This window comes from Juglans regia, chromosome 7 (assembly GCF_001411555.2).
Source record: "Juglans regia cultivar Chandler chromosome 7, Walnut 2.0, whole genome shotgun sequence".
NCBI classification, from domain to species: domain Eukaryota; kingdom Viridiplantae; phylum Streptophyta; class Magnoliopsida; order Fagales; family Juglandaceae; genus Juglans; species Juglans regia.
In genome coordinates, this window is record NC_049907.1 from 33803904 (window position 1) to 33825880 (window position 21977).

At 35.9% G+C, this 21977-nt stretch overlaps 2 protein-coding genes across 2 annotated transcripts; both read left to right on the forward strand.

The window, feature by feature from the left end:
- Nucleotides 1-13461: 13461 nt before the first annotated feature.
- On the forward strand, nt 13462-13914 carry LOC118348930 (uncharacterized mitochondrial protein AtMg00810-like). The gene has a single exon (XM_035691521.1). The coding sequence runs from the start codon at nt 13462-13464 to the stop codon at nt 13912-13914; it is 453 nt and encodes a 150-aa protein (XP_035547414.1).
- Nucleotides 13915-17894: 3980 nt separating this feature from the next.
- LOC108987294 (epoxide hydrolase A-like) lies at nt 17895-21845 on the forward strand. Its single transcript, XM_018960182.2, has 3 exons — nt 17895-18531; nt 20728-20972; nt 21365-21845. The coding sequence occupies exons 1-3, from the start codon at nt 18061-18063 to the stop codon at nt 21609-21611; spliced, it is 963 nt and encodes a 320-aa protein (XP_018815727.1). The 5' UTR covers nt 17895-18060; the 3' UTR covers nt 21612-21845.
- Nucleotides 21846-21977: the final 132 nt, after the last annotated feature.

The window sequence follows — 21977 nt, forward strand, 5'->3', positions numbered from 1 at the left end:
CATCACTTACTGCTTTTCCACAGATTATATGATGAAGGGGATCTAAAAGTTTTTCCAAAGCACAATGTTAAGGCTGTGAAGGTACAGTTGTGCCCATGAATTGTATGCAAGTCAAAAAACCTTCATATTTGTAATTTTACAATGCATTGTCTGAGTATATCTAATAGGACCTGCAAACCTAATTTTGTCCACTGCCCTTATGCGTATTATTAGTTTCAGTATCAAACTTCCAACAAGATGGGTATTCAAACTCTTGTTTTGTTTAACAATGATAATGTATCAAATTGCTATGTATTACCCATACTTAAAAACAACTAAGAACCTCTGCTGAAAGCCCATCATCTAGGTAAACAGTAGGTATGAAAAAGGCATATTTTTTGGCAGCATGTAATATTAAAACCAGACTAAACTCTTCTGAAATCTTGTACATTTGTGGTGCTTTTATACTATGTTTGTGAGCAAAGATGTAGAGTGTTTACAAATGCATGTAGTGCCAAAGTCTTATGTAGCAGGGTAGGGCTGATATCGGTCCGGTCCGGTCCGGTCTTGGGCCATAATGTGGACCGGACCGGACCTATTCGGTCTACATTTTCTCCACCCTGGACCGGACCGACTCACATATAGGTCCGGTCCGGTCCATTTCGGTCCGGTCCGGTCCAGGGTCGGTCCAGTCGGTCTGGACATGCCTAAAATGGGCCATTCAGCCCATCTAAATGTGATTTTTTTTTCCCCAATTTCAATTATTTTCGGCCCATTTCAAATTTGGTATATTTTTTTAACTAAAACTATTTAAAAAACTTGATTTTGAAAAATACAATGATAAAAAAAAAGTTAAAAGTTAAAACTAATCTATATAAAATAAAAAAAACCTAAAAAAAAAAAATAATAATACAGATTTTGCCAAGGATTGCTACCCACTGATTTTGTATGTTAATATATATGGAGTATCAACAAAAAATAATAATAATACAGATTTTGCCAAGGATTACTATACTAATACTATATATTATATAATAATACATTAGTAATTTAGTACTAGACTATTAGTATATTTTTTTCTAATACCATATTAGAGTCTATTACTATACTAATAGTATATATTATATAATAATACATTAGTAATTTAGTACTAGAAGTAGACTATTAGTATATTTTTTTCTAATACCATATTAGAGTCTATTACTATACTAATAGTATATATTATATAATAATACATTAGTAATTTAGTACTAGAAGTAGACTATTAGTATATTTTTTTCTAATACCATATTAGAGTCTATTACTATACTATACTAATACTATATATTATATAATAATACATTAGTAATTTAGTACTAGACTATTAGTATATTTTTTTCTAATACCATATTAGAGTCTATTACTATACTAATACTATATATTATATAATAATACATTAATACTATAAACTTATAGTGATTAGTTATTATCAATCATGATCAATATAAGTTATAACTTATAACTATATAATAGATTAATAGTATTAGTATTGGACTATTAGTAATATAGTATAGGCTATAGCTATATGTTAGTAATATACTAATATTAGTTATAGTGATTTAGTATAAGTTATAACTATATTACTATAACTATAAGTCTATAAGTCTATAACTATTAACTATTGTCTTAGACTCTTACTCTATGTTAGACTATTACTAATTTACTAATATACTATTAGTATATATTTTTATTAATACCATATTAGACTTTAGAGTCTAGAAGTAGACTCTAGACTATTAATATAATACTTGTATTAGTATAAATATTAATAATTTAGTATTACTATAAAATTATAAATATTACTATTAGTATAAACTTATAAATGTGTATTAGTTAATAATTACTTAATGATGAATTAGTGATAGGATTAGGTTAATTAGTCAAATGAAAATTATATACTTAATATATATAAATTATTAAATTATATATATATATATTTAATTCGGTCCGGTCCGGTCCGAAAACCAGCCGGACGTGGACCGGACCGAATTAATTCGGTCCTCTTATTTTTGGACCGGACCGGACCGGAACAACTCTCGGTCCGGTCCGGTCCGGACCGAATTGGCCGGTCCGGTCGGTTTTCCCGGTCCGGACCGCCCGATTATCACCCCTATAGCAGGGGGCTAGTTGTCCTCATACCCATCAACGAGATTCCAAGTATAAACACCATTTGCAAACTGCTATGAGAATAAATACATCTGAAGGTTCTCAGTAATCCCTACCTTAAATAACAAAAACATGGCTGAAAAAAGGATAATGGAAAGACTCGAGTACTTGAATATACCCCCTTAGAAGCTGTGCAAAGTGTATTAAAACCATTTGAAGGGGCCGAAATCAATGGACCCCTTGAAAACATGGGGCGCTGGTCACCCGATACTCACCCAGAACAGAGGTCAAGAAAAGAAGCAAGGGGAAGAGAACTAGGGAGAAGAATAGATGCACCTTCAGATTAAAAAGCCCAGACTTGCTCAGGGGAGGATTAGCTGGAACTTCCTTACACCTTTGGTTCACCAAATTGCCCGTCCACCTTCTACCTTCTATTTTCCCTCTAGCAAAGTCACTAATCCCTCAACAACAGGCCAGCTGTCCTTATGGACCCATCACGTGTAGATCTTTTTGGTCTGGAAGTGACCCTTTCTGGCGCCATTTCATAGCCATTTTGGTGAATAAAATTCCCGCCTACTAATTCAAGATCTAATCTTCACCTGTGCTAATTATAATGAAGGAAAATTAATTAGTACCCACATTTACAGCCACATATCAAGGAAACGCTGTTATAAAATACCTTTAAAATCCATGGAAATTTAAGCTTTTATTGGAATTTAATCAAACCCATTATGATGCTTGGCCTTAAATCTTAATTTGTATCACAAATTCCAACTGATTAGTGAAAATACCATAATTTATTTCCTTTTACTATACAAGAACCATCTGTGACCAATGTATAATTTAATGTTCACCTTACGCCATAAAACCTCATTTCATGTGTTTTCTTAACATCTGAGTAACGTAAAAACTAAAACCATCAATCACTATGCAACTGTTTCTCAATTATTTTGTCCTCTGAATTGCTTGACATGGCAAGTCAAGCAAGCATTTTCCCCTTGATAACAGTCCCCATTTCCAGCAAGCATAATTTCCCACTTGTCTGGTGTTGTGCATGCCATCTTCCAATGAAGAATACTCATCCATAAATCATTACTAAGAAGGGATGCACATATAAACTATGTGCATTTCCTGGATTGCTCCCCAACAACTATGTCATCCATACCAGAATATGTGCATACATTTCATTCCATATGTGAAATGGGACATGCAATGCTGACCAAGTATGTGTTTCCAGCGTGACTATATTACACATTTGCATGATTTTTCCGTGTGTTTTGCACGGGTCACATATACACATCATGGGTCAATTTGTGAAATTTACCCCCATTTCATAACATACACAACCCATCATCTTACACCCCCTAGCTGGCAATTCAAATGTGTCCTTCCCACTAGTTGAATCAATCATCAATTTGTTCCTCTCCCTTTGAGAAGGTGTTCCACAACGTAAGCTCTAAATAAAGATAAAAATCTGCAAACAATATTAAAACCTTCATGAGTAATTAATAACTTTGATTGCCTAGCTAACAATTTGTGACATTGATTGTCAAGTATTGAACTACTCAAAACCAGCATTATAGATGGATAGATTGCTAAACCATCCAATATTTAATTGCTGCAAGAATTTGTCAGTTGCTTCTTAATGGACTTCAAGGTCTCCAAACATTTTTTCTTCTCTATCTTTCACATTAGATGACAGATATTGTTGCTTGAGAAGGCTTTGCATGAAATGCGATCAGAAAATATAAGCAATCAAGTTTGCTGCTGATTCTAAGTTACTGCATGAGGCAACTGCTTTAGTCACTAGCATTGAGGGAAAATCTTTGGAGGTAGAGGTGAAATTGCGTGCTGGTGAGGCCAAGCTTGCTGAGGTGAGCAGAAAGAGTGCAGAAATTGAGAGAAAATCATAGGTCTTGAACTCTCGAGAAGCTACACTTCAAATGGACCGCTTATCCTTCATTTCTGAGTAAGCATAACTCTTCTGACCTTTGCTATATCCATACTCTTGCTCTGGAATCTTTGTGCTACTGAGTGTTGTACATTTTTTTTTATAAATTTTTTTTTTCTTTCCTGTATAAGTTTTTTTCAGTTAATTAGTGAGGGCAATTTTACATCAAGCTAAATTTTCCCACTCAATTAATTAAGTTGTTTGTACTTCTTGCAGATGAGAGTCCTATGACTCTACTTTATCCATTAAAAGCGAGGACATGCGAGAATGGGGAAGAAAATGAAACACGGAGGGAGAAGAGATTTTAGCCAAGGGTCAAAGAGAAATTAACCAAAGAGAGTAGAGGGCAAATGTGAACGATATCATAACAAGTAGCAAGAAAAGGACCTTGAAGGGTCAAAGGGCTATGAATGATGCAACCAACATTAGATTGAAAAGGAAAGAAGATGACATAAACAGGTAGCTTTCAAATTTAACTTTGAGAGAGCAGGCAAGTATTTCTCTGTGTTGTGTGGTTGCTAAATCTGTTGGCTTATGTATTAATATATCATTTTAGCAGGAATTTGATGCCATGAGGACAAACTTGGAGATGAAAGAGAAAGAGCTACTTGCATTAGAAGAAAAGCTCAATGCTAGAGAAAGAGTAAGTTCTTACACCATGTTCTTTTAAGTGGAATACTTTTTATCAAAAATCTGCCATCTTGGTAGCATGTGCTTTATCATGTTATATTTCATCTAGTGTGTGTTGGCAGCAGTAGAATTAGTATAGATTGGAGAGCTATTGAAACTATGTGAAGAGCAGCATTGGCTTCAAGTGAGTGAAGAAGAGAGATTAGAATATGTAGCAATCAATCAGAACTAAAACAAGAGATCAATGATTACATAATGAATCAAAAAGAGCTGCTGCTGAAGGATGCTGAATATTTAAAGAGAGAACTTGAGTTACGGAAGAGAGATCTTGAGACTGATATGCAAGCAAAAGCTAGAGGACAAAGAGACTAGCTAATATGTTAATAACTTGAGAGAAATAGCTAGGAGAGAAATGGAAGGAATTAAACTTGAGAGAGTTAAAATAGATATGGTTAGACAAGAAGCTGATGAAAACAGAACATATCTTGAAAGGTGCCAAGTGGAAATGCAAAAGGATATTGATGAGCTTGTTGACCTTAGCAAGCAAGTTGAAAGATCAGCTTTTGTCCAATTTGTTAAGGACCTTTGGCCATTAATAGAAATGCTAAACTAAAATGGCCATTTTTTCCCCTACTCGGAGCGGCTCCATGGTTTGTTTCAAGAACCACTGAGGGTATGCCTATATTGTTATCACTACCAATTATCTCTTGATGATTGACAACATGGATACCCTAAGCAGGAAAACCCCATCAACAGGGCTGCACTTATGCAAAAAGGGGATCTTCTACTAGGCTGCTAGGTAAATATAGAGAGAACCATACTCTACATAAATATTAAGAGAAGACGAAAAAGAAAACTGCAAACCATGGATTATTTGATAATCAGAACAGGTGCTAGATGTGTGGGCAATTTTAAGGTACTGCTTTCATTATCAATTTCAGCACTGCTATTACATTCATAAGATTATTGGTTTAAACATTGCTGATGATCTTGGACAATTTGAATAGGTATGATAATTCGAATGAAGACTATGTAGATTTGGGTAATACGCGATTCCTACCTTAGCTTCGCCGACAATCTCCTCAGCTTTTGTGTTTCTTCATTGAACTGGTGTGCTATCTGCATGCAACCAGAAAGACCAAATAAGCTACAGGACATACATATATATATCAATATATTTTCAATGTGATTTCTAATACTTACGCTTATAAAGGGGAATGTGAAATGGGGGTAGAAAAGGAATCATTCATGAAACCACGATGGGTGTAACCCTGGATCTATTATAAAAAATGAAGGCAATCATAGGGATAAACATTCCTATTTGTCTAGCATAGGGCTTAAAACAATACATAGGGTCTTAATTCAAAGAACTGTGTATATATGCCCATTGTCATGAGTACATAATGAATATCAACTTAAAAATCATAATAATCAATACAAATATGTCTTACCGTCATCATCATCTGACTCCTTGTGCATATGAGTCTCAGAGTCGCTACTGGAGTTACCCTCGTCAAGTGGGTCATCATCAATGAAGACATCATTGTCAACTGGTTGGGACGGGTCTTGACGTGATATGCTTAATGGATCAACATGCAAAAGCTCTTCATCGACTTGACTCAACAGATCGGCCATGGTTGATTCACTCTCGAGAACAGGGGGATAGTTGTTCGCATTATTGTGACTATCATCTTCTGCTTCACCCCCTGATGATTCGTCATCATCAATCTCCTCCTCAACAGTAGTCATCGTAGGAATGTTGTAAACATTCCTATTTGTAATCTTATGGACGACATGCCAACTGACACCCACTGTCGGATCCATGAGATAAAATACCTGAGTTGCTTGACATGCAAGGGCAAAAGGTTCATCTTTATACCATTGCCTAGCAGTATTCACTAACGTTAAGTGGTCTCTAACACGTATCCCCCTTCTCGGGTCGCCAACGTCATACCAAGCACATTGAAAAAGATATACCTTATGCCACCCCATGTAGTGTAATTCTATAATATCATGTAACACACCATAGAAGTCAACAGGGGATCCCTGATGCGACCCATGAACCATCACCCCGCTGTTTTGAGTACGACAATGCCTTTCACGCTCTTTCGAATGAAAGCGAATACCATTCACTATGCATCCGACATATGATGCGACCCAAGGATCTGGACCACATGCTAATGCATATATGTCATCGGTTACTGCTCTTGGACTACTTGCACGCAACTCTCGAATCTACCATACAAAATGACAGAAGAAAACACAAGTATGACTTACTGTCATGCTTAATCTAAGGGTTACAAATGGAAACAATGAATATTGATTTCTTACATGAGATCTGAGCCACGATGGGAATTTGCTCTGGTGCCTACGATCGATGTTATGGGGTCCTCTTCTTTCATCTTGTTATAGTGTTCCCTGCATATATGGGAAGCTAACGTAACTAGGAGAGTAAAAAATAAAAATTTTATAACTTTGGAAACTTTCCAAAAATGTTGTACTTACTCTATGTATTGCTCAACCTCCGTGCAATTATTAAGTATATACCAACAAGCCTTGGCCATTAGTGTATCTGCTAATTTGTGCGACCTTGTTGTCCCCAATGGTCGTGTCTTTTGTGAGAAAACAGATAAACTTGGCTCACTTCCCGACCCAGTCGCACTGACAACATCACTGTTACGTTCCTCTCGATTATATCTAGTCTCAATATCATTAAGGTACATAGAGTAAAATGTAAGGCACTCGAGATGAAGATATGCCTCAACAATTGAGCCTTTTGGACGGGCTCTGTTGCGAACGTACCGCTTGAACTTCCCTAGATACCTTTCAAAAGGGTACATCCATCTGTATGGGACGGGTCCTGCCAGTAATGCCTCCTCTGGTAGGTGAACAGCAAGGTGCACCATGATATCAAAAAATGCGGGAGAGAATATCATTTATAGTTTGCAGAGAATTATGGGAATATTTGCCTGAAGCCGATGCAACACTGATATGTTCAAAGTTCGTGAACACAATTCTTTGAAGAAATAGCTTAAATCTATTAAGGCTTGACGCACATCGGCCCGTAAGAACCCACCAATCACGACCGACAACAGTGCTTGAATAAAGATATGACAGTCATGGCTCTTCATTCCACTAATTTTCACATCACTAACATTGACACAACGGGCTATGTTCGAGGCAAATCCATCAGGGAATTTCACATTTGACAACCATGCACAAAACGTCCTTCTCTCATTCAAATTTAACATGTAGCAAGGAAGACTCATATTAATACGATCGCCATCACGTTATAAATGCAATTCTTTCCTTAGTCCAAGATTAGCCAAATCCCTGCGTGCATTGGCGGAGTCCTTAGTTTTTCCTTCATATTCAGCAATGTTCCCAAAACGTTATCGCATATATTTTTCTCAATATGCATGACATCCAAGTTATGTCTCAAACCCAAGTCTAACCAGTAAGGAAGCTAAAAAAATATAGATTTTTTTGTCCAATTTAGTTGATTAGGCGTTTGTTTCCTCTTCAAAGAAGATTTACCAAACTGGACATGTGACACTCGAGCCAATTGTTCAATCAAATCCTCTCCCTCGACCCTTGATGGTTGGACTCGGTGCTCCTCGTACCCATTAAAAGCATTTTTTTTCCATCTCCAAGTGTGATCTGAGGCCAACCATCATCGATGACCCATATAGCAATGTTTGCGCCCATAAACCAACCATTGTAAATCTGTGTCAGCTGTACATGAAGGGCATGCCATCTTGCCCTTTGTGCTCCAACCAGAAAGATTGGCATATGCGAGAAAGTCATTGATAGTCCAAAGCAACGCTGCATGCAATCTAAACATTTGCCCATTGTACGCATCATAGGTATGAATACCCTTTTCCCATAACTCCCTCAACTCATCGACAAGAGGGCGCAAGAACACATCAATATCATTTCCTGGTGCCTTTGGGCCAAGGATTAGCAACGACAACATGGTATATGGATCTTCCATACATGACCAAGGGGGCAAGTTGTAAGGCACAAGTAGGACCGGCCATATGCTGTACGGTTTGCTCATGTTATTGAATGGGTTAAACCCATCACTCGCCAAACCAAGTCTAACATTGCGAGGATCTTGGGAAAATCAACTATGTTTTTCATCAAAGTCTTTCCATACCTTAGAATCGGCTGGATGACGCATGCATGTCAGATCATCAACACGTGCTTCTACATGCCATCTCATGGCTTGGGCTGTCTTCTTTGACATAAATAGCCTCTGCAAGCGAGGCTTCAGGGGGGAAATATCGGAGAACTTTTTGTGGTATTCCCTGTTGCTTACTTGTATTTACAATCCACCTAGATGCGTTACATTTACGGCACTCATTGTAATTAGCATTTTCCTTCCAAAACAATGCACAATCATTTGGGCACACATATATCTTTTTGTAACTAAAGCCCAAGTCATGCTCCAAGCCACGAGCGTCATTTTAAATGAGTCAGGGAATAGAGCATTGGGAAATGCAGCTTGCAGAAGCTTTATAACCATGTCAAAGGACTTCACGGTCCAACCACCAATGCTCTTGATGTAAAGCAACTTGACTATAAATAATAGTTTTGAGAACTTAGCACATGAAGGATAAAGTGGACGTCGTGCGTCGGCTACCAAATCCTCGAATTTAAGGTTTGTTGGAGTATTAGAGGTGGAGGGTTGATCATAAGGGGTCGCATTTCCATCATTTCTAGTTGACTTATCCATAAACGACCCATGACGAATATCATTTAACATCTCATCAAAATCATCAATGTAATCATTGTAAGCTGATGCATTATCACCTTCATCATCAGAAAATGTAACATCTAGGAACGGATCATCTTCTCCATGGAATATCCATTTCGTATAAGTTGGATCAATCCCTATGATGAACAAATGATCTTCGACCGTCACAGAAGAGTGGAAAGCTCTATTTCGGCATCTCCTACAGGGACACCTAATGTGATCAGATCCAAGTGTGTGGGCTTGAGCCATAGCCAGGAATTGCTTAACACCTTCACCATATTCATTGGAATGCAATCTATCTTTGATAAACATCCAAGTCTTATCCATCAGAGCAGCTGCCCAACTATGGGAAAAGAGATTGGAAAAGATAGAGTTAGGAGATAATCAATGAGAATGAATGTAAAAGATCATTTCTTGGAGTGGAGGTATTTACCGGAATATCTGAAAAAAGTAGCATAGAATGGAAAATGAGGAAATCCATCAAGCTGAAATCTATTTGCATTGTGGTTTGTGGGTAGGTAGAGGTGGACATGTATGTTTAATTGGTGGGTTTTAAAGTTGATCAGGCAAAATGTGTTGTAAACTGGTGGCGTAACCTTGCCTATTAGGTGTACAGGTTATCATAAATGCCTAAATAAAATTGTGTTCGATGAAATTAGCATTATGTGTATTTTCAGGTTGAATGAAGGAAGAGGCCAGAGAATTAGGCACTATAATTGAAATAAGGAGCCCATACTCGGAAATTAAGGAGGGAAAATGCATGTTTTTTTGTATTCTATTACATGTCAATGCAGCAATTATAAAATAAAGTAGAATTTAAGTTTGATATATATAGCCATATATATATATACATATATGGCTGGTCCCTACTACAACTCAAGGGCATATAAAATCTGTGGTGATTGAAGGCGAAGGGCACTCATTGAAATGGCATGTCCGCAGGTATATCTTGGTCGAATTATTCTGTGACCAAAGTAGGCTAAGTTATAGGTCTGGTGGTGTTTTCTTTTGAAATGCATTATCTCTGATTCTAAGATAATTTTATTCAGTATGTTCTTAGGGAGGATGAACCTTGTTTCTCAATTAAAGAGGGGGGCTATCCACAGCCCTCGTTAACTTCCACACAAGGTAGGTGGAGCAGGCAATAAATCAGAATATTCAAAATCAGAAAAGGCAAACTAATATACAAAATAGAGGCTTTTTCATTGTCTGATTATGAGTTTGTGTCCAAATTGTCTGCCTATGGCCTAACATGGTATTACACTTATGAAGATCTGGACAATTATGAAGATAATGTCACATTTCACATTAGTTTACGCATAAAAGCCACGTAATTGAAATATCCGAAAACTCTATCATTTCAAATTGCACCAAACTATTATAGTTTAAGTTTGAGTAGGAAATAAATGTCGGCTCGTGGCCGCATTTAACTGTCGACACCACAAGTCTCTCGTCTCTCCCATCTCTCCCGAACCCGCCCGCCTCCCTCAGCGCCTCGAACCCGTCTCTCTCGAGGGGGTGGGAGCTTCGGCTCCTTCCCCCTCTCCCCACCTCTCCCTCCTCCGTCCGCTCTGTGCACACAGCCGCTCCGTTTTTGTGTTTTTCTGTTTTGTAGGCTAAATAAGGGGGAACACCGGATCTGGTCTTTCCGGCGACAATAGATCAGCACGCGCCTCCCCATGGTGTTGCCCAGCCGCCGATCTTCAAGTCTACCGAAGGCGATGCCATCCGGAGTGGTGAGTTGCTCTCACGCGCGGCCAAAAAACTCGTAGGCGTTCGGCGAGTGGCCTTCTCGCGACGCCGAGAGGCCCTCTACCGTCGCGACGCGTGGCGCCGCTAGGGTCTGTGAGCCCGGAACTTCCAAGATCGGTCGACGGCTTTCTCCCAGGGTGATGCGTGTTCTGCAAGCGCCTCCGCAGCCATTCTGAGCTTTTTGTCTGCTGTTGGTTTTAGTTGTGTTCCAATGTATTTTCTTGTGTTCTGTTTTAAAAAAAAAAAAAAAAATTCAAAAATTTAGTCCCCGCGGACCATGGTCCGAACTGGTGGTATGTCCCCATCTTCACTTTGGCGATGTATGGGATTGGTGTACCCTACCTCGCGTAGTCGGGGTATGGGGTTTGTTTACTCTGTCGGGGACAGAGATGTGTACGACGAATCTCTTAGACTTCGGTCTTTAGAGTTCTGTCATCTGGGCTAGACCATGTCAGCCACGAAAGTGTGCTGAGGTGCTATTAACGTTTGTAACTGACTTTTTAAATCAAAGTTGTATGTCCTTTTTTATAAATGGAATGTGGTCCTTTATTATCAAAAAAAAAAAAAAAGTTTGAGTAGGTTTTGGCAAAAGATATAAAGGAAAATATTGTTATTTTTCTTTATAGAAGTAGAAATTATTCTGGATACATCAATGATTATATCAACATAGATGCAAGCAGCATCTATAGTAAATATAAGAACATGGTATAAATGTAGGCTTTTCTTGAAATGCATAACCAAAATTATCATGGGGCAGCAAAGGAAAAAATAATACGAAAAGCATGAAAATGAATCAAAGCACGAAACTAACTAAAAAGATAATTAAACCAAAAGAGACAACAGATTCACGGTCCATAGTGCCACATATTAATGTAACATATAAATTTTAAATATATCTATATATATATATGCAGATTCAGAAGTGCAGCAGATGCACAAGTAGAGAGTATACCTTAGTAAGATTTGGATGATCTAGTTTATGCCACACAACAACGTTCTTGCGTAAAAGCTGCCAACACATGACGCAATACGTTAGAACTTCTGTCCTATGACCCTAGAACTCCAATCGAGCAATTTAACTTGGTATCACAAAGCTACAGACCACGGAAGAAACTGTTAACGGCGTATGGGAATGACTTGTTGTTAATGAAATATAACAAATGTAACCCACTTAGCATTACAAATTAAAAAGAGGCTAACATAAGCAAGCAAAGAAATTCAGGTGATCGGCTGAATTGTGATGACGAGGAGAGGATTCAACTAAAAATATATTTAGATACACAATTCAGCCTAGCTATCTGAGCACTCCAACTTACTGTCACACAGAAATGCACTGTCACCACAGGAGTGTCAGATGGCACACTCCTTGCAGGATTACACGGGTCCTACATCCCATGCTGAAAGAATTCACCTTGTACATTCCCTTTGAGTACTTTTTTGGTTAGGTGCTTTTATACTATTGAACAGTGGAGTAGTGACAAACAAAATCAATCCTCAAATTCTTACCAAAGTTTATCATACATAACATAAAAAAAAAATGAGCTTCCCAAGAGAAGATGTTTTGGTTAATTGGTACTATTGTCACTGTATTTAGAAGACGCCAAGTTTTAGGCATTTTTCCAAAAGCATGTTATTGACAGTATTCCATGGCCACCCGAAAGGCAGTAAAAAACTAAATGCAAAGGGTACAGTCGTGGGAATATGCACAAATGCTAGGAAAGAACTTTAGTTGTGCGTAATTTAATGCGTCAGTTGGAGACTATGAAACTTCTATTTATAACTGAATCTAGAACTTCTTTTATGAACACTTAACACTCTAAAAGTAAATCCCGAACATATACCATGTTGTAGAAAATGATACGTCTTTGTGTAATAGGGTGCATATGGTTTGAAAGAAATGGGAGATGGTATCGAAGATAAAGAACGCTCATTGGGGAGATATTTCGTTAGATTTTTTCATGAGTACGACCAGTTCCTGGGTTAAAGTGTTTGCGTAAAATAGATAATTTTGCTTACCCAGAAATTGGTTCAAATTGCGTTTAGTTTCTATTCGTTTGTGGAAGTAACAAAGGTGTTTCCTTTGTATACGTCATGTGTAATTATATTATGCCTATATCTTGAATACATTATTACTTATCAAAACAATTGCAATGGTCTTACCGATTGAAATAATATCAAGGAGGAAGCGAATATAAATAGGGAAATAAAAAAGTACTAAACCAGAGTCCACAAACATTTTCACTGTATGCACCAAAAAGTAGACTCTGGTTTGTGGAACTTCTATCCACAGTCCTCTGTGGAACTTCTAGTTCTCATTTATGTCGATGACATTCTCGTCACAGGTTCCTCTACTACTACCATTAATTCTCTGATTCATCAGCTTTGTGATGGTCTCCCTGTTAAGGACCTCGGGCAACTTCATTTTTTCTTGGGTATTGAAACTCATTTTGAGTTTGGTGGTCTCTTTTTCTCTCAACACAAGTATGTTGTGGATTTGCTCCAGAAAACAAATATGTCCAATGCTAAGGCTGTTTCCACTCCTATATCCTCAGCACATGCTTTTAAACTCTTTGATGGTGATCCATTTCATGATCCCACTCTCTACAGGAGTATTGTCGGGGCCCTCCAATATGTTTTGCTCACAAGGCCTGATCTCTCTTCACTATTAACAAAGTTTGTCAGTTTATGCACCGTTTGACCATCACTCACTAGACTGCTGTGAAGCGCATCATTCAGTATCTCAAAGCGACACCTTGTCATGGCTTGAAGTGTACCCCACAAATATCGCCAATTTTACAAGCCTTCTCCGATGCTAATTGGGCTAGTTGTCCTAACGATTGCCTATCCACAAGTGGCTACCTCATCTATTTTGGATCACATTTAATTTCTTGGAGCTCTCGAAAACAGCATATAGTAGCTCGCTCCAACACGGAAGCTGAATACCGTGCACTAGCCAACTGCACAGCTGAACTTCTTTGGCTTTAGGGTCTTCTCAAAGAGCTTGGCAGTTTCTTGGATCAACCACCCACGTTGTAGTGTGATAATATTGGGGCCACGCATCTCTCTATCAATCCTATTTTTCATTCATGAACCAAACACATTAACATAGATTTCCATTTCGTTAGTGAGCAAGTTGCCCATCATCATCTTAGAGTTTAGTTCATTTCTGGCAAGGACCAGCCAACAGTCATCCTCACTAAGCTAGTTGTTGCCTCTAAGTTTGCCTTCCTTCGAAACAAATTCATTGTCCTTGCAGCACCCCCGTTGAGCTTGAGGGGGCGTATTGATGATAATATCAATATCACCGAAAATCATGCCAAGATATCCTCCTCCACAAATCATGACAGAGCATCCAACGATCAAGCCATATCTGCACAATATTATATTCAGCCAAATGTCATGCCTCCATGATCCATGGAGTTGACCCACTAATGGTTCATCATTTTCTATTTTATTTATGCAATTATATTGATCATTTTGTATATAATTATACTGTGACTGTAAATGTAAACGCAAGTGTAATAATATTAAGTTAATCAATATTTCTTTAATATTGGCTTACAAACATGGTTTTTCTCTATTTTAAAAACATAATTATAACGAACTTTTATTTGTACAAAATGCCCTTTTCAAAAAGCCGACCTCGATTATGTGAAATTCCCCAAGTTTTTTATTCAATCATTCCCCTAGTTTTACCTCTTTCATAGCATCTTCGTCCCCGTTTAACCATATTTTTCTCCAATCGATACTTTTGGAGTATCTATATAAATGGTGAGCCTTTTTTATTGAGTTATTTGTTAACCCAACTGTTATGTTAGGTAGCATTGTATAAAGCCATTATCAAAATCAAATCTCCCAATTAGTATAAGAGAAATATTTTAGTTACAAAGAAATTATACAAAAGTAATATCATAAACTGATATAGTTTGATATGATTCGTAGCTTGTAAAGTTACTTTTATTATAAAGTAGATCTAACGCATTATATGAAATCACATCAATTTGTGAGATTATTTTTGTATAATCTCTTTGTGATTGTAGTAGTTCTCTCAAGATAATATCACTATTTTCTCTCTCAATCTCAAGAACTTCTATTTTATCATTGGAATATCCTATTTATTTTTCTATATTCATTTCTTTGGCGTTTGTATCAACTTGAAGCTATAAATGTTAATATTTTAAAATCCCAACCATTTGACTTGTAAATAATAATAGAAATTAACTTAAGTGATATTATATATAACTGAATATATACCCTTGCATTAATAAAACAATAATCATTATATTATTATAGACATTTAGGAACACGATGTGCATGCATTATCCAAGAAGTAATGGTACTGTATATAGCCCCTTATTTGAGGGCTATATTTAGTAATGATGCAGGCAGTTCTCCTAATAGCAAGACTCGGTTTGAATTTGATGTTTTCATGAATTTAACTCTTAAAATTCAATTAATCTAGATTAATTTCATAAATCCTGCCCCCTTTTTGTTGAGGCTAAGACTTGGTCAATAAAAAAAATTTATTTACAAGTTGATGTGGAGAACACATATCTTTCACCGTCATGTCACGACTTGACTTATAATTTTTTTTTAACAATTTGAATATTATAAATTAGATCTTATCGTATCAATGATGTGAATGTATTTCGTATCTACTCGTAAGTAGAATGACTCTAATCATGCTATATATTATATTAATGATATCATCTATATTCATTTTAATAATTCCTGTATACCCAAAACTTTATAGATTATACCTTCAATAAAGAATCAGTACCATATCAATGATCATAAAAGTAACAAGCGATGGGTCCTTCATTTTCTTTTTGTCCTTTTCTTTTGAGGCAAAGCTGATAGATAGATCACTTCTTTTCGTGAGTCACGTTGCAGAAATTCCAAACTGAAAAGAGAAGAAAACAAATTCCATTTGAGCTCAAAAGCACTCCTTCTCGGACTCGATTTCCACAAAACAAGCTTCCTGATCTCTACTAGTTTCAATGACAGTCGAATTAGCAGTAGTACTAGATAAAGTTTTATTCAGTCTAATTTTTACTTTGAATATAAGTGATCAGCTCGAGTTTATCGTATCGTATGATATTTTTAGTCATAAACAGCTTATTATTAATATTTTGAACAAGTCCGAACTTAATTGCTCACGAGTTAATTAATTTTGATAATATAGATTATCTATATTATTGTATTTTATAATTTATCCATAAATTTTAACAAAACCAATTTAATTTGTCTTTTTGTAATTAATATCTTTACATATTATATATATATATACACACACAAACACATTAATAAAGATAAAATAACATGAATTGTCTTGAGAACATTATTTTCAAATATCTTTTTAAATACTTAAAATGTTTTCCTTTTTGGCTCTATTTTTATATATAGGCCGCAGCTTTATATTAACTTAGAGCAATGTTCTTTAAAAAAAAAACCCTTAGAACATTCCCAATAATGCCTTATCCGAGTAATTATATTTAAAATATCTAACCAAAAATCACTTTATCTATTTTAATTAATGGTTTTTGCAAATACTATACAACGGCTTATCTATTATTTATTCACTATTGATAAACTTATAATATAGTACTAATTGTACTTTTCAATAATTGTAATAAATGATAATTTATTTTTTCTTTATCTTTTTTATTGCATCAACATGAGAATGACATAAATATTAGAGTGCAATGCTTATAAAATAAGTGTGCAACCAATATAAGGAGGAGAAAGATATCATGCATGAGAGAGAGAGAGAAATACAAATTATAAAAGACAAATGCTTGGCTTACAAAGAAATCCCACACAATTAAAATTTATGAATTCACATGGTTTGTTCCGATATATTTAATTAAAATATTTGTTTAAGTTTAAAGTAGATCTAACTTATTACATAGAATCACATATGGTAATAAAAACATTTTTAATTAATTTGTCTTTCCTCACCTTGCTAAGTTTCTTATTTCTTCAACTTTCTTTGTTCATATTATATAATTATTGAGAATGAATATTTTCATAATATATTTTGAGAATTCTTTCATTGTATAATCTATTCTTTTTATTTTTTTAATTAATTTATATTTTGATTTAATTTATAAATTTAAATTAATTTAAAATAAGACATAATTATATAACATTATATAGAAAAAGATATTGTAAATATTAAAAAATATGAAGATATCATTAATAATTAAAGAAAATAATTGAAATAAATAAAATAATATAATATTTAAATAATATAAAAAAAAAATAAATAAGTTGATATGATGTATATTATAAAAACTAATATATAAAATAAAAAAATACATCTTGACCATAGGATGGAGAAACTATTGTCAGAGCCGATAAGATTCTTATTTATATTCTCCGCTATTTTGAGTAGGCTTCTCCAACTCACAATTCACTTATGCCTCGTTTACTTTTAGAGGTTTGATAAAATTAAGATTAAAAAATTAAATAAAATATTGTTAAAATATATTTTTTAATATTATTTTTATTTTAAAATTTAAAAAAATTAAATTTTTTATTTTATTTTATATTAAAAATTAAAAAATTTATAATAATTAGATAAAATGAGATATTTTTCAAAACAACTTAGACCTTATTTCACTCATCTGTATTCGCCACCATCTTCAGTTGTACTGGTTAGTTTGTTTCCCCCCCCGTCACATGTTTTTAGACTTTAGTACATCACTGCTCACACATTCACGTCCGGTCGCCGACCTCTCCAGCTTATAACTTCTCCCGTCGTTTTTCCCTTCTATGTTTCTTAGGAAGCAAACAGTAGTCTTTCTGCCACTATAAAAGAGAGAGAGAGAGAGAGAGAGAGATGGAAGGCATAGAGCACAGAGTTTTGAACGTGAATGGCATAAACATGCATATAGCAGAGAAAGGCCAGGGCCCAGTGATTCTCTTCCTGCACGGTTTCCCCGAGCTCTGGTACTCGTGGCGGCACCAGATCTTAGCATTTGCTTCCCTCGGTTTCCGAGCCTTGGCTCCGGACCTCCGTGGCTACGGCGACACGGACGCGCCGGCATCGCCCACGAGCTACACGAGCCTCCACGTGGTGGGCGACCTCGTTGCGCTCCTCGACGCCGTGGCCGCCGACCAGGACAAGGTCTTCGTGGTGGGTCACGATTGGGGCGCGCTCATCGCCTGGGCTCTGTGCCTGTTCAGGCCGGACAAGGTGAAGGCTCTGGTCAACTTGAGCGTGGTGTTTAGTCCCAGGAACCCTAAAAGGAAGCCTCTAGAGTCCTTGAGAGCTCTTTACGGAAATGACTATTACATTTGCAGATTTCAGGTTCTCTCCATTTTTAACCTGTGTATAACTTTTTTCTGTTTGCTCTCTCTCTATCTATCTGCTTTGAAAATTCATTTATTTTGTTGGGTGGGTTTTATTATTTTGCTTCATCAAGATCATGATTTGCTTATCTTCTCTCAAACCCTCCTGTTAATTGTCATACGACCACGCACAGTGACCTTCATTTTTCTTTATAATACTCGCTTTTATTTTTTCGTAATCTCCAAATATTAGCAGTGATTTTTCGTCCCACAGTTTGAAGAAGATTGTACGAAGAAATACAAGTACTCTCAATATGGCCCTGTGAATTTCCCGAGAGTACTTGTGAATTCTGAATCCGAGTCTCAGCGGCCAGCTAATTAAGGCCTCGTTTGCTTTAGAAAACATCTAATCTCAGAAAACACCAGAAATATTATTTTTATATTCAAATATTGTTTTTAGAAGATTCTTATGATTTTTTTATTTTTTTCTGTAAACAAATAATTGCGTAGCTTGTCTATCGTTCTCGCATGTCATTGTCGGGTTTGGTCTGCTCCGTGTCGGTTGTTTAATTTCTTTTTTATTGAAACCGGTTGTTTAATTTCTGAGATACGAATGATGAGGAGAAGAATTAAATAAGTTTTAAAAAGATAAAATTTAAAAAAAAATTTAAAAACTAAAAATAAAAGGATGAAAAAAGTTTAATATATGATGGGTGAAGATGATGAGTAGTAAAGTTCTTAATTATTTGTACAATATGCACTCATTGTACAATATATGATATATCTTCAGTTTGTTTGTTAATAGAGTAATTTTATTCATCAATTATTATTTGATCACACATTCTATACTTATACTTTTTTCATAAGGTGTAAGAGTGTTTTTTATAGAGTGGATATGTTTTTTATATGATGTGGAGTATGAGATAGTAAATAGTGATTGATGAGAAAAAATTTTCTTGGTTGACTTATTGATCTCCCTTTCTCAGTTTCCCTTGCTTTAGAGAAGATTATTATAATGAACTGACTAATTAATTAGTATATTCTTAGGGAAAAGTCATGCATCCAAGCTAATAAATAATATTAGTCCTCTTATCAACAAGCTTTTTGATGTTTGTCTGCTTCGATCATTAGATCCGGTGATGTTCCTGTGACCCGTCCCTGTTTCTGGCGTTTGGCGTTTAGGTTTGTTTGCCATGCATTGGAAAAATCATTAAAAAAGAAAAAAATTGTTTTAACTCACAAAAATAAATCTATAAATTTGTATGGTTTGATGTTATACGACAGATTGTAAATCTATTTTTATTATAAAATAGATCTAATATATCATATGAAACCGTATTAATTTATGAAATCATTTTGGTAGCAGTAGAACTTCTCTTAAAAGAAATTATCAATTTCAAGTGCTTTTGCCACGTGTTTTGGTGAAGCATTGCTCAAATAGGAATGAATTCCCTCATACACGCGTTGCTAATCTTCTTCCAGGATGAAGTTTAGAAAACTTTATAGGCAGTTTCTTTATAGTAGGTTCTTCAGTCTTTGTTGTCTAGGCATGACCTACTACATGATGGGGATTCAATATCATCAAAGGGGAGGATATTGAAATCTGGCTAGGAAAATTATAGAGAAAAAAGGCGTCACCTTTGACCCTGCATATACATCTATCAACAAAATTAATGCAGAAAGCAATGCTTTTTCTTGATCAACATGCATATAGTTTTTGCCTATTCATGAAGGAATTAAGCCAACCAATTCTTATCAACTTTGCCCCGCGCGCAATCTGTTTTTGATTGGTATTAACTGTTCTTGTCATATGCCGGAGATGCCATACATACATATATATATATATATATGTATATATATAATAATATAAGCAGAACACATGATGATACATGAGTTGACATTAGAAAATGATGATCTAATTCAGAAGCATTTGCTCTTACAAGTACACGTAGTCTCTGCTTTTGGATTAAGTATCAACTGTTCTAATCATATGCGATGTCATTTAATAAGCTAGTTTGATCATAACACGATAAAGTTGACATTATGGTTATAAAAAAATATATTAAAATTTCAATACTTTTTAATATTAGCTGATGCATGTGATGGACTTCTGTATCATGAGTAATGTGTTTTGTGCGTTAATTAATTAAGAACATTGTGGTATATTCTAATTAATGGACATGTTGCTTTATTAAACAATACTGTGGGTACGTAGGAGCCTGGAGATATAGAAGCTGAGTTTGCCCAGACGGGTACTGCAACTGTTCTTAAGGAGTTTCTAACGTACCGGAATCCAGGTCCAATTTATTTTCCTAAAGGTAAAGGCTTTGTGCCTCCTCCACCAGACACTCCAATTGTCTTGCCCTCTTGGTTGTCTGAGGAAGACGTTAATTACTATGCCTGCAAATATGAGAAGACAGGCTTCACCGGGTCTGTCAACTACTACAGAAATTTAGACCTGTACGTTACCTTCAAACTTTGGCTGAATTTTGCATCAATTTTAGGCTCATTATGTATATATATGTATGTATGTATGTATGTATATAATGCAACAACAGCTATATATAGCCTGATAGCCACTTCAAGATTGGTGAAACCAGATATGGTTCAATTAACCTCATGATCTCACATTAACAATTTTTATAGAGCTGATGCAAAAGGTTTTCGCATGAGCAGTGCATTTGGTGTATCAATTGGGAGGTTTGCATATAGATTATCTTTTAGACATATCAGTGAATTGATCCAATTGTGGGCTCTCAAGTTAACAGAATAGAATCATTGAAAAAACAGTCTTCTTTACAGATCCAAGGCTATTATATTCTCACACTTCTTGTGAACAACGCTCTTTGCAGAAACTGGGAACTCACCGCCCCGTGGACTGGGACCCAAGTAAAAGTTCCGGCGAAGTTCATTGTTGGAGACCTTGACCTGACCTATAACGCTCCAGGCACCAAGGAATACATACATAAGGGTGGGTTCAAGAAATACGTGCCATTTCTGCAGGACGTAATTGTACTGGAAGGAGTTGGACACTTTCTCCACGAGGAGCGACCTGATGAGATCACCAAACACATTTATGATTTCTTTCAGACATTCTGATTTGCGTTTTCACACCCCACCCACTCTGATGTTGGATCATTGGCTTCTTGTTCTCTGATCCCCTCCTGGGCTATTTGTGTTGTGTGGCTGTCAGTGTGTTTGCTCTGCCTTTCTGCAATAAGTAGTAGTTGATACTCTACACATGTCAATAAATTAATGTGTCGGCTGGCCATATTTCCTGTAACTTTCTAAGCCTTACTTATATGAATCTCCAATGTTTAATTTGGTTTGATTTGTAGTTATATGCATATCAAGGAATTAGTTTCTTTGGGATTTTAAATCCTCTTCATTTTCAGTATAATAGATAAATATCTATTTGGTGTAAAATGCAAGGTATTTTGGTAATTCCACTTGCGAACATAATGT